Genomic DNA, 14,005 nt, shown 5'->3' with positions numbered 1-14,005 from the left:
CGGAAGAGATGTCAAACATGATCAATAAGACATATTTCGATCATGTGCTCCAGAACCTTACTAGCTACTGGGAGGAGGCATATTGGTCGATAGGATTTAGGCGTTTCTTTATCCTTACCACCTCCCTTGTAGAGCAGTCTCAAGTCTGCAATCCTCCACTTGCTTGGAAAGTACCCCTTATCCAAACACTCGTTAAATATATCCTACAACTCTTCCTCAATATAAGGGGCACTGTTCTTGAGGTTTGCAGCATCTATGCTATCTAGTCCTGGAGCCCTTCCGATCCTTTGTCTGTCCACGGCAAGACGAAGGTCTCAAATATCCCATGGTGGACATAGGTCGGTACCCGGTGGGTATAACGTGGTGCGTCTAACCATTCCATCATCTGCACTGTCCTGGGACGGATCATCCCTAGGGTATGTATAGTCTATATACATCTTGGCAGCCTCCTCCAAGGTGGTTGCCAGGGCACTTCTCACTCTAATAGCCGCCATCACTTGTAACGGCTTAACCTTTCCCAGTGCCACCCTGTACGGGATACCCCAGGGATTCTTTTATGATTCCTCTACAATAAATTGGTCCCAGGTCTTCTTCTTCTGGCAACGCACCCCGTTTCGGTATACCCTATACCTATGCTTGGATTCTTCTCGAAGTGCAGGCCTCCTCTCGTCGTTTCTGCACTCCTGGTACCTACGCCTGGCCCTGTAGTATTCTTTTTTTAACTGCGTCAGAGCCGGCGTCCACCATGGAACCGGACGTACTCTCGCCCTTCGGCGTTGGAGGGTAATACTCGCCGCTTCAGTGATGGCACCCGTAAGCATTGCCACTCCCCTCCAGCACATCTAACTCAGGAATTTTCAATAGAATAGGGTACTTTTTTTTCAGATTCAATAATAAATCAGATTTTAAACAAGGTGCTGTGGCTTCAACGGAAAATTAATGGTAAACAGTGAAAAAATTAACGGAAAATTGAAAAACTTTAATTGTCCTTTAGGAATTCAATTGAGTCATCATGGCAGCCATTCTAGTCTTCTTGCTGGGTCATGAAATACAAATTATGATGACTGATTATTATATAAACTAAAATGATTTTATTTTATTATTTTATTATATGTTTTTCTTACCATTTTCGTAATGTGCCTTTAGGATTACAGGTCAGATCGAAAAAGTGGTCGATATGAATCCGACTTAGAATTTGATTTACTATCAGAATCCGCCAAAAAAGTAACCTCTTCCATAGAAAATTCCAGACTTAGAAGGCAACTCTTAGAGAAGAAGGTTAGAACATTAACAATACCCTCAAAAGATTAATTAACCAAATACCGCTGTAATGAGAGCGAAAAACAAATCAAAACTCCGAAAATTGTAGAGATTAGGGGGAGTGAACTTGTATAATGAGATACCGTGGATAATTGTATATAATTTAGCAGACATTAAAATTTTTTTCAACAAATAAAAGGAAAAATGTCGAGGTATACTATTAAAACCATATATTGTAGGTAGGTATGACCATATAGTCGATGTATACTATCAGTTAATCATTTTCAACAACAAATACAGTAAAGGGATATTTATCAATTTCAATTAATAAGTGATCATCCCAAATCAAAAATTTTGGGGTATGTAGAATAAATCATGTTATACAGACTCAGGTGGCTGTAGTAATTTGAAAACTATTTTCCTAAGTATAAAAAGAACGAGAATAAGAACAAAAAATAAACAAAACTTTAATGTTAGTTGGAGGCCTCTTAAATAAGTGGAAAATGTTTAAAAGATATTTTTAGTAAAAGGCGAAAGATTTATTCACTTTGAAGGGAGTTGAAAAAAAAGAAGATATTTTTAAATGTTTACTATATTTTTAATAGTATCCTTAAAAATGTAAACCTATAATTGCAATAATAATGATAATGTACCCACTATAACGCATGGAGAATATCGACTTATAATCAAGATATAGATGAAAAAGGGGTTGTGTCACCAAAAAGAATAACACTGATTTTTTTAACATGTTGTAAGAGCCTTAATCAATAGTAAGAAACCAAATTTTCAGCTTAGAAATATTTGTATACCTAAAACAGCGAAATTTTCGTCCTTATTTTAATTGTTACGAAATTATTCCAAAACTGACTGAAAAGCTTCTTCCTTTCTATTTTTAAGTAGATAAAATTGTCTACAATCTAAGACCGAAAGGCTTTGGAGAATCATTACTTAATAATCATTCAGCATTTCACAAACAGACCATTTTCACCTAAAAGTAAAAAAAAAAAATCATATTCCTCTTCCAGATTGTGAAATATCATCAAAACTATTCCTTCTACAAGAACAGACATGCGGAACGAATTTGGAATATATTGAATAAGCTTTCATTTCATTTCATACAAGAAATCATAGGCTCAATATTTCTCTTAAAAATGACTGCTGACCAATAAACATTTAAAAGTAAATTTTGAGGAAAATGAGAATACAAATTGATGTTCATTCTCATAAAAATAAGAGATATAGAATGTAAATTATTGCACATAAGCATTGAGCATAAGTTACTGCTGAAGTGGTAGTTTTATTTATTTTTAAAAAAAATAAAATTGCAGTAAAATGTACATGAAATAAACAATAGGACAGAAGCCTAGGAAATAGATGTTCTTACAATCTTATAATTTTTGGGACTCTTGTCAAAGGGGTAGTTTCGACTTTATTATTATGACTCATAGGGTTGAATTGTAACACTTCAACTTCAAGTGCTTTCACGTTCATGCTTGATTGAAGCTTGACCAAAAGTTAACAAGTTCGGTGCTAATACTAGCACAATACCAAATTTGTTTCGTGTACCAAAAAGTATTCGTGAGAATAAACGAGGCAAATATATACGAATTATCACTAGGCTTGGTAGAGTAATAGGATGTTCTTTGACAGAAATGAGGGCAATGGCGGATGATCGCATCAGTTTAAGGCAATAGATTGAGGCTTGTTCTCCGCCCCCTGTAGCAACTGGTTGCTAAAGAGAAAAAAAAAGGTTTGCCGTTGTCAAACGGTGTCGAGGTTGAATTACACGTGAACCACATGAGTGAACAACTCGGCTGCTGATAATGGTTAAGGGTCCTAGTGATCGTATGCTGGTGGCTGCACCAGCCAGTTTCAGTTGCGGCAATCTCTTTACACGGCAGGTCGATTAGAAACAACCCGAAATTGGTGATAGGCCAAGTTCATGTACCCGAAAGGCTGATCTGGCTGAGCTTTTCCTGCGGCCAAAATTCTATGGAAAAGGAGTTTGCTCGGCATGCATCAAGTACCTTGCGATTCTGTATATCAAATAAAAGTATGGATAAACTCAACAACAAGGTAGTTATCTCTTCTACTGCCAACAACTAAATCAACCTCGCTCGAATACCTCTCACAGAGGAGGTCATTAGAATATGTGAACCTAGAACTTCAAGAACTTACAATACCATTTCCACTCTCCAGCTGCTTCTCAGCAGAATCTGCTGCAAGTACAAGAATTGCAGAAGCGTACGCAGTGCTTACAACACTCCCTTTACCAAACTTGTGGTGATAAATCTTTTATGAAAACCGAGTCATTCGAAGTTGAAGACAGTGGAAGAAGAAAAGAAAAATCTAATAACTCCAACCTGAACATTTTAATAATAATGACGTTAAAAAATATGCATTGTCACTAGTAACTAACTGCAAAAAATGGTACAAGATTAATTTCTGTGTTTTCTCAGAAAAAATAGACTTTTGCAGTGTTTCGGTCATTGCAGAGGGATAAGAATGTGGGATGAATTTTGGTCAAAATTCTGTCATGCCTATATGTTTTTTAGCACCTCTATATCCTACTAGGATGGTATGAGCTAAAAATGTGTACATGAGTTGGTGTAATATTAGACGAGTACCTTTTGGGGTCTCGACGCTTTCCTAAAATCCCACACTTTTTTTTTTCCTCGGTTTCTGAGTTTTTGCGCACCTCTACACCTTGTTGAGTTGAAAATTTGTAGGTAAATCTATTGCTTGAGAAGTACCTTTTGCGTGTCTTAGCTCCCCCTTCCTTTCCTTTTCTTTTTTCTCTAATTTTAAGGATTAATAAAACAATCAAATCACTTTTAATTTGTTAAATAAATAAATAGACGGAAATAGGAACTATAGACGGAACTATAATACTTTCGATTTTTTTATAATTAGTTTATATTACATTCTGAAGAGTTAGATTCTTTTTACTCTCCGACGCCCACCAGAACCACCGGATCTAATCTAATTTAAAGGTAAAAATGTGAAATGGAATCCTGCCAGTGAAACTGTAAGATACCTGGGAATTCACCTAGATCGCCGCCTTACCTGAAATCACCATATCAACATCAAACTAACTCAAACTTATGCATGGTTAGCAATGCTATATCCTGTCCTAAACAGAAATTCCAAACTAAAACCAGAAACAACTGTTCTTACATTTAAAACAATTCTCTGGCCACTGCTGATGTACGGCTGTGAAGTCTGGGGAGCAGCATCCTCCACGAAAAGAAAAAAACTACAATATTTTTCAAAATAAAGTCCTAAGAATCGCAGTTAATGGTCCTTCATAAGAAATAGCCAATTGCATCGCGAATTACATGTGGAGTCAATCGAGGATCACATCAAAAAACGGTTCATGAGTTCCACTCTCAGTTGCCGACCGTTAAAGGAGTTGTGATCTACAACTTGGGAAACCCAACCTCAACCCAAAAACTGAAGCCCAGACTGCTGCAGGACATTCTGTTATAAACTTTAATAAATATAAAATTAATTCATAGTCAAACTACCTCAATTTTACTTTTTATTATTACTCATTTTATTTATTCATTATTATTATTTTTTTTTCTATTTTCTTCTCTCGCCCTTTTTTCAAATTAACTTGTTTCTTTTCACTATTAGTGGGAAATTTTTTGTTTTATTTAAGTGCACCAATATCATTATTTTTTGTTATTAATTTTACATTCCTCTTTTATTAAGAAGCATTACTCTTATCTATTTATTAATTTATTATTAATAACAACATTGTATATAGTTAGGGGTGTCTTTTGTTCGAGACTATAAACCCCCCCCCCCCCCATAATCAACTGTTAAAAAAAAAAATAATATAACGGTTATATCAACCATGAAAGGCCCATACCAGGCCGATCTGGTATAAAATAAAATAAATAAATAGTTAGATTCTTCCTCTATTTATACCGCAATATTCCATTTCTAAGTTTCTTATTACCCGATTGTGGTTTTATCCCGATGCTGAAGATTTCAATCTTTATTATTATCACACAATAAATCCAGCATATAAATAAATCAGTATTCAATAAACTAAACTCGATATTTAATTTAAATCTTATGTATTACTGTTTAGAATACAGTTGTTTGTAAACAGTAGCCTAAAACATCAATTAGAAAAAAGTATTTCAAGGACTGATACCGTGTTATTAGGTCTAAAAAGGATGAATGAATACAATAATCACCTATCCATAATGATGAAACTTGTTTTCTTGCAAAACGTTTTTTCTAAAATCTTTACACATGCTCTAAATTCGTAAAATTATCAACATCCGTGGGAATAAGATGGTGGAAACATAATGACTGGGTTGGTCGGTTATGTTTTTCTAGGAGGGGTTAGTTAGGCAGCAGACATAGCAGAGGTAGGAAGGAACCTTTGAAGCCATTATCTAGGCTTTGGAAGGTAAGGTCATTAATATTAAAAAACTACATTGATATTGAGCAAAATATTTAAATTTTTCGATAACTAGGTTGCATTGCGGGTAAACAAATAAACATCATACAAAAAATCAAAACATAACGAGAAGATTGAAAATGAAATGATGAAAATTGATAGAGGCCAGACATATATTATTTGTTTAGTTAAATTATGCTTCAGGGTTTATAATAAGGGCGGATTGATTTGTGTAATTCTTTGAAAATTATCTTTATAATGATCTTATTTTGTATACGTTTTTCAAACTATCGTATGAAACTTAGATTCCAATATCTGTTATTTCCAATTTTAAAATCTGTTAAGTCCAATTATCATTGATGTAAATTAAACTTATTAATAATTAGCATAATTATATGATGTACGCTAATAATAAACTGCAAAGTTTATGTGTGCATAGGAATACTTTGCAGTTATAATTTAAGGCTCTTATAGAAGAAAACAAATCCAAATTATATATATAGTATAATTGATTTGAAATTTGTATTGTATTTAAAGGATCTTGAAAAAAAAAAAGAATTATTTTATTCAAGATGCACTCAAAGTAATTTTTCACTATCTAAATTTAAATAATCGGTTTACGTATTACGTGTACGTAGGAATACATTGCTATTACAATTTAAGGCTGTTATTGTAGTAGAAAAAAAAATCTAAATTACGTATATATATATTTTGTTTTATCGATTAGAAATTTTTATTGTTTCTAAAGGATGTTGAAAAAAATAATTATTTTATTCAAAATGTACTCAAAGTAAACAAATGGTCGACTCTGCAGCAGAGTTTGGCTTTTTTAAAAATTATTTTGCATTTTCAGTCCACTGACAGGCGTCATAAAAGTCAGAAATTTGTTCATCAGATTTATTGGAGAATAAATGAAAGTAAAAGACTCCAGTTCTCTCTTACTTGTTATCTAAATTTAAATACATTTAAAAAAAAAGCGGTACAAATTAAAAAATCGTAATACTTTTCTGTTACAATTTAAGACTGTTATTATGGAAGAAAAAAATCCATATTATGTAAATATATTTCTTAATCGATTTCAAGATATTTTTAATTAATTTTAAATTTTTATTGTATTTAAAGGATGTCGAAAATCAATAATAATCAGGCAATAAACAAAAACTTCATAAGAATCACACGTAAGGATAGATTTACTGGTATTCTCAATTTTTTGGCACACGCTTTCAGAATTTTCAAATAAGTAACAGTTTAATAATTAAAACTGACATTTGCTTCTGGATCACTGATAAAATTTGTACAACTTCATGGTTACATGCACCATCATAGTTCGAGAAGAAGATATGTAGCAATAATTGATTTAGAGATGTCGTTTAACAGAAGGAGAAAGAAAAATGTGGAGAAAGTGAAGATCGTTTTTTAACTAAACTTTGCAAGCACCGATCGGATGGTAAACATTTCCTCTTTCCCACTCAAGTCTTTTTGCTTGCATTTTTGACAAAAGGTTGGTTAGTAACAGATAATCAATTTTTTGGGGGAAAAGTTTTCATTATGTGGGGCTGCCACAAAATATAAGTCAGCAACCTAGGCCGGACTCGAACCGGTGTCCTAGGCCTTGCTAATTCTGTTAAAGCGTTGTTAATTCGTATAAGAATTGAGTTGGTGTATTTTGGGTGTCAATTTTTTTTCTCACTCCCACTATTTTTTTGTCGATTTAAAGTTCATGCACATCTCCAAATAGAGGTTTGCAAATATATATGTGTTGGTGAAGTACGTGTGGGGTGTCTCAATTAACATTTTTCCGATTCCTAATGTTACAACCTTAATGACAGAGCTTGCTACTCAAAACTTTTACTATCACTCAAGTGATACCTACATATATACATATACCTACATAATAAATATATTTTTTATTGCAACTTCTAGAAAACTAACAATTAAAACCTTTTCTAAACTGGACAAATAGAGTTAGAAGATAAAAATCAGTATCAGTTCTTAACAGAGGTCACATGTATAGTTTATTAATTTTTTTTTTCACAATTCAAGTTTTTTATTCACGATTTATTCAATTCGATAAACTGTTTCAATAAATATTTTACTATTTTGAAGATCATTACCCAACTCTATGTAGAACTAGCCAACAAACAACTTTCAATTATATATCATTTATAATTTAGTTGTAATAATTTTTCAAATAATTCATGAATAAATTATTCATGATTACTTATTTTTACATAACAGCAATTATTTTTAATATCACATTGGTTTCGATTTTCAAAACACAATTTCCTTAAATCATAAACTTTTTTTGCGAATCATTACTAGGTTTACACAGCCTGTACATGGTTATTGATAGATAAACTTTCATACTTCTCATAGGTCGGTATAATATTGTAAAAGCTAAATTTATTTCTTATTATTATTATAGTAAGTCAATTGTAAAAGAAATCTCAATAACAAATAATCTGAATTCGAACGAAATTATTTCCACAAATAATTCTTTTTCAGTCCAACAATACTCCATCAAAATAACATGCCCTGAAATTTCCCAACTGGAAAATTTCATTAATTCAACAATTAGCTCTTCCTCCATAAATTGACCAGCTCTAACCAAAAAGAAACTTTTGAATAATGCTCCTTCCTTCATAAATTTTTGTTTTTAAATACAAAATTATTTCTAAATATATATAAATACTCTAATAATTTTTGAATATAAAAAATATTGTTATGGTATTCAAAATGAAATTGTGGCTAGTTGAAAAATAATTTTATTTAACAGTTACAAATAGGACACAGTTTCAAATACACTTTGTCTTATGCAATATTATATAGTATCTTTAAAATAAGGACTAAGTGGAATTTTTTCGAGAAATGGGTTAGTTAATTGAAAACAATAAAAACAACGTTATATAATAGTTGAATGTAAAATATACCTCTTACCTCAAAATATGGATGTTAACAGGTATTTTAGAGTGCTATATATTTTTCTAGCGATTTTTACAAAACAAAATCTAAAGAAGTTTTAAAAAGTATTCTCAACAATTCATGAATTCAACTATGGCCTTAATGTTTCTCCAAAGGTGTGACATATAATGTCTACCTACTCATTTCATATTTGAAGATAATGACTAAATATTTAAAACTTATTTATATTCAATTTTGACTTTTGTAAACTTGAAAGCTTTGTCCGGATGTGGTAAGTAAAAGTGCCCCAGAGCGATAAATGGCTTCCGATTTATCCATATGTACAGCTTCACAAGAAAATACTATTACCCAAGTTTCAGATCTCTGTACCACATAATTAGCCAATTTGATTCACATAATGAATTTTTTACAATTTATTATTTTAAAAGCACTGCATGTCTGAATACTTTTAAGCTTGGACCTCATGAACTAACAGCAGTAATATTTGGGTCACCCTCCGACATTTAGAACACTATTTTGGGAGCAATTTCCTTGGACAGATTAAAAAAATAAAGAAAAATGACCATATATCTGCAAGATTTTGGCCAGAACAAAACAAAGAGTTCACCAATATTTAAAAAAATCGCAGATCGAGGTTTTAAGCATGTTTTGGAAATGTTTAGAGGTGAACGCTCTGAGACTGACTATGGAAGAAACCTGAATTAGAAATACAAGCTGGTCTACTAATAATTTGTAAATAAAAAGATCAGTGACCATATGTTGTAACATCTTGCTAGCACAATGACTATACAATTAAAGTTATAAAGTTCCAGAAAAATGGACCTCATGAACTATCAGCAGTAATATTTGGGTCACCCTCCAACATTTAGAACACTATTTTGGGAGCAATTTCCTTGGACAGATTAAAAAATAAAGAAAAATGACCATATATCTGCAAGATTTTGGCCATAACAAAACAAATACATCATTATTAAAAGAGTTCACCAACATTTTAAAAAATCGCTGATCGAGGTTTTAGACATGTTTTGGAAATTTTTAGAGGTGAACACTCTGAGACTGACTATGTAAGAAACCTGAATTAGAAATACAAGCTGGTCTACTAATAATTTGTAAATAAAAACATCAGTGACCATATGTTGTACCATCTTGCTAGCACAATGACTATACAATTAAAGTTATAAAGTTCTAGAAAATTTTTCGTCAGTTCTAAAAGTACCAAATTCAGTCATTTTTGGAAAATTAGGAAATGTTGACCCTCATACTTCAGTAAATTATGCTCACTCTAAAATTACTTATCATTTTTAATATAAGTAATTATGTAATCACGAGCAGGGGTATGTGGGGGTATCCAGGCCACCAACAAGCCACAGGGCCACATTGCCAATAACTCCTGAAGTATTGCAAGTAGTTGAAGTATCATTATAAACCAATTAACAGTACATTTAACAAGCTTAAATTTGAGCACTAAATATGCTCAATGATTTCCAAGAGATGGTTTTTACAAATACAATATTGTATTATCCAAAAAACGAAAAAAAAAAATCATTTTAAGAACTTACTTCGGCAATTATCAAGAAAACTACTGTTCTCTGGAAAATAGTGATTAAGAACTATTTTATTTTTAACTAGCTTCAAATTGAGCTCTAATAGAACTCTTTAGGTTCAGTATTTTTCTTGACAATGTACAGTTTTACTGTTTTACTTTTGACAATGGATTTCAAGGCAACGGACCTTCAAGGAGGTGGTAAAACTTTTACCATCGTATTTTTCAAACATTTTTACAAGAGAATCTGTTGACAGAAATTAATTGTTACTTACTTCAAGGTTCATCTAAATTTTAACCTATTTTTACAGGACTACATTGGAAGGTTGAGTTCGAGTGTATTGTATTGGTATCGATGAGTAAAAATTATTCAATATATTTTTTTTTAATATTAGCAATACTTATGAACTTTACTATGCTGAAGATTTGAAACTATGGCTGCTATTAGGCAATCAAGTTGGGGACAGAGTTCAAGATGAATTTAACTGAATTTAAAGTATTCTTATCGTTAGAGGAGAAATTCAGGTATTATTTTGATGAATAATACTCTTAGTAACCGCGGGAATGACAACTGAAATGAAAACCTAGCGGGCTATGATGATACCTGACAAATTATAGATGATTAAGTACTTTAGTTCTATGATACACGGTTTCTATAGATCGTAACATTAAATCACAATGGAAATATCCTACGTAACCGGATGAGTGAAGGACGAATTGCCTCAAAGACCAATTTTAAGGCTTGCATGACTTAAAATACTTTTTTTTTTCTCTTAAGACATACACTATTATTATTGGTAATTATAGTCCATGACAGTTTAGTAGACATGCAATTCTCAACATAAATAGTTTAAAATATTTATTTATTAAGGATAATATATACTAAATTTAATTTTGCATATTTCTTGACTTAATCTATACTGCAGAACAAGATATATGTCAATTCATTTTCCCTTCTTTATTGAAAAATAAACCATGATAGTAAAATTATACTATGCAATGTTTACATTAACAACTATTATTGTAGCATTGCGTGCGAAGGCTACGGGGATTTTTCCTACACTTGAAGTATTAGTGGATAAATTACTATGGGGTAATTTATAAAGAATACTTTGAAATATATTCTAAAGTGGAATTACTGAAAAACTGCACACTGCTTCAACAACTAATTGGAGGAGAGAGAGAGGAGGAAAATCTAAAAGTTCCTAAAAGAATTTGTACAGAATTTTCCCACTTACCGTAGAAATTTGTACATTTCCTCAACATCTTACAACTTATCTAACTAAATAGGTTTTATGGGCAATTCGCAAAACAAGGTCATATCAGACAATTTTTTTAAAAAAACAATTGGGTCTTCAAACTTTGCTTTACTAGAGAGTTACAATAAGGTTTAGTTATTTGCATGGTTGTTAATTATCCAATTAAAAAAAACTACGATTTATCTTCAAAAATTACAAAAACAGCAATAATATTAACCCGACTTTACTAATTAACACGACCCTTAGGAGTGCTGTAGACTCTTACATTACGTTTCAGGAATTTTCATTCGTTACGAAGACTTAAATTCTATATATTCATATGGATTTGAAGAGGAAAAATTCAGTTAGAAATCGGTGTAGAAACGTTGGATTTAAATCAAATCCAAAATAGGAGTTATCTTCTATTTTTTTATTACTATACAAGTAAAGTTTTAAAGGACACTAAAAAAGAATCTTACTTGCTTTTTCATATTTAAATTTTATTTTGGTTTACTTTATTGAAAATATCGTTTGGTTTTTGTATTTTTTTTATGAAACAAACTTTTTTTTATATAATAAGTTGTATGTAATATTTTTTTTATAGATTAAAAAACAATAAATTAATTGATTGTAGGAAGATAGTGGTGTCGTATTCCGGGTTGCGGTCAATAAAGGTATCAAAATAGTAAAAGAAAACAATTTATTGCTAACCAACGTTTCGCGTCACTTTGCAGGGCTTCGTGAGGGCTGTCAGACTGAAACAGAGCGGACGACTGAGAATCTGTTTCAATCTGACAGCCCTCACGAAGCCCGGCAAAGTTGCGCGAATCGGTTAACAATAAATTGTTTTTTGTTCTATTTTGATACCTTCATTGACCGCAACCCGGACTACCTTCCAACAATCTACTTCATACGGTCAACTATCTTCTTTCAATATGAATAAATTTATTGGTATATAATAGCATTTGAATCTAAACAAAGCGAAGGTAGAATTTTGGAGTTGATTGAAAATTCTTTTACAGAATTAAAGATGTCTTGGCAAGATTGGTTAATATACACCACAATAGCAGCCGCCTCTTTATTAGCGTTGGCTTACTACAAAATAAAGAAGATGTATAGGTACTTCGAAGACAGGAACATACCTTATGTCAAACCGAAGTTTCCTCTGGGAAGTGACCCTGACGGTGTTTTGTTTAAAATACATATTGGTAAGTCAATATTAATTAAATCGATTATTGAGTAATTTCTAAGTTTCTATCTTATTAAGAATTACTAGTTAATAAGGTTTTTTATTATTACAAATTAGGAAAAATAGGAAGGTTCATTTTTATTATATTATGTGTAAGAATAAATAGGAAAAAGTTTTTCTTGAATTAAAGAAAAGGCTCTTAGGAAGCTTTGAGGACCCTAGGAGAACCACGGAATTCCTTATTTTAATCTATGACCTGGCCATCTAAGGGAAGAACCTGGAAGAAGAATGAAAATGGTCAAGCAAACACCCATAGATCACTTTATATGGATTGAGCTGTTTCGGTGTAAACTACTTTTACACTTAATATTAATAGGTCGATAAATATTAATGAAAAAATAATATTACATTACCTTTAATTTTTGTTTCCGATTCGTGGCGTTGCTTCTCCGTTGGTCTCGGGTCAAAATTTCGCACAGGCTCTTTCAGTGATAAGTAAGTAATTTTACAGTCTAACAGCACCTTAATTAGATTTTTTCTTGACGTCAATCAACTAACCATATTGAAATTAAAAGAAATACTAATTCGATTAAAATCGTAAACAATAATTAAGAATTTCTTAATTAACTAGTTTTCCTAAATATTGTTCATCATCCTCTCTCAATCTCCGAGATTGACATTATTCTGTCCATAGAGAAATCTAGCATTCCGTCCCATTTATACGGTCTTAATCCATTGCTTTTACCGAATGATTGCATTTTTTCCAATCCTTAAAACATTTTTCGAGAAAAAGTTATGATACAGTTGTAGTTAATTTCTTAATTTTCACTTAGAGAACAACTCCTGTAAAAGTTTGAAAATGAAGTTTTGCATAGAATATTTGGATCAAATTAGGTGAATAAATCGCAGATTTCAGACGGCTTCACAGTGCCAAAGTACTGGACCTGTTAAATATAATTAAAGTAATAGCATTGCAAAGGTTCAAATAGGCATTTCATGTTATGGAGTGTGATAACTAAGGAATAGAAAAGTATATATCGATGAGCCAACAGGTAAGGATGCCAGGGCAAGACAGAGAGGAAGGTGGTAGGCTTGTGTTGCCAGAACGTGCTAACTTGTGTTTGGGGAGGCAGTAAAGGATGCTATGTATGGGGTTATTGGTGTTGTTGGCATCGAACCTTCGGATTTGCTATTTATTCAATAATTTGAACAGCATAGAATATGTAACTTGATTAAAGAACAGAACTTCTTGATATTTAGAGTAAGAAATTACAAGATAAATGGTACTTCATGTCATTTAGAGTAAGAAATTACAAGATAAATGGTAGAATAATAGTATTATATTTTTTTGATAGATTTATTTATTGATAGATATTACAATCTGCCACACAGTTGTGGGCAATAGGTAATAGTGACGAATGATCTCATACATA

General features: G+C 31.9%; 1 protein-coding gene across 1 annotated transcript in view; it reads left to right on the top strand.

Moving 5' to 3' along the window:
- The first annotated feature begins 5,557 nt into the window (after positions 1-5,557).
- LOC106678551 (probable cytochrome P450 6a14) overlaps positions 5,558-14,005 on the top strand; it is a 14,988-nt gene continuing 6,540 nt past the window's right edge. Inside the window, exons 1-2 of the mRNA XM_014417126.3 lie at positions 5,558-5,689; positions 12,406-12,591. Coding sequence (XP_014272612.1) covers positions 12,414-12,591 — 178 coding nt within the window. The 5' untranslated portion in view covers positions 5,558-5,689; positions 12,406-12,413. The remainder of the gene's footprint in view (positions 5,690-12,405; positions 12,592-14,005) is intronic.

Source organism: Halyomorpha halys, unplaced genomic scaffold (assembly GCF_000696795.3).
Source record: "Halyomorpha halys isolate HHAL.00 unplaced genomic scaffold, Hhal_1.1 Scaffold146.1, whole genome shotgun sequence".
Lineage (NCBI taxonomy): Eukaryota > Metazoa > Arthropoda > Insecta > Hemiptera > Pentatomidae > Halyomorpha > Halyomorpha halys.
This window is presented reverse-complemented; position numbering and strand designations above follow the sequence as displayed.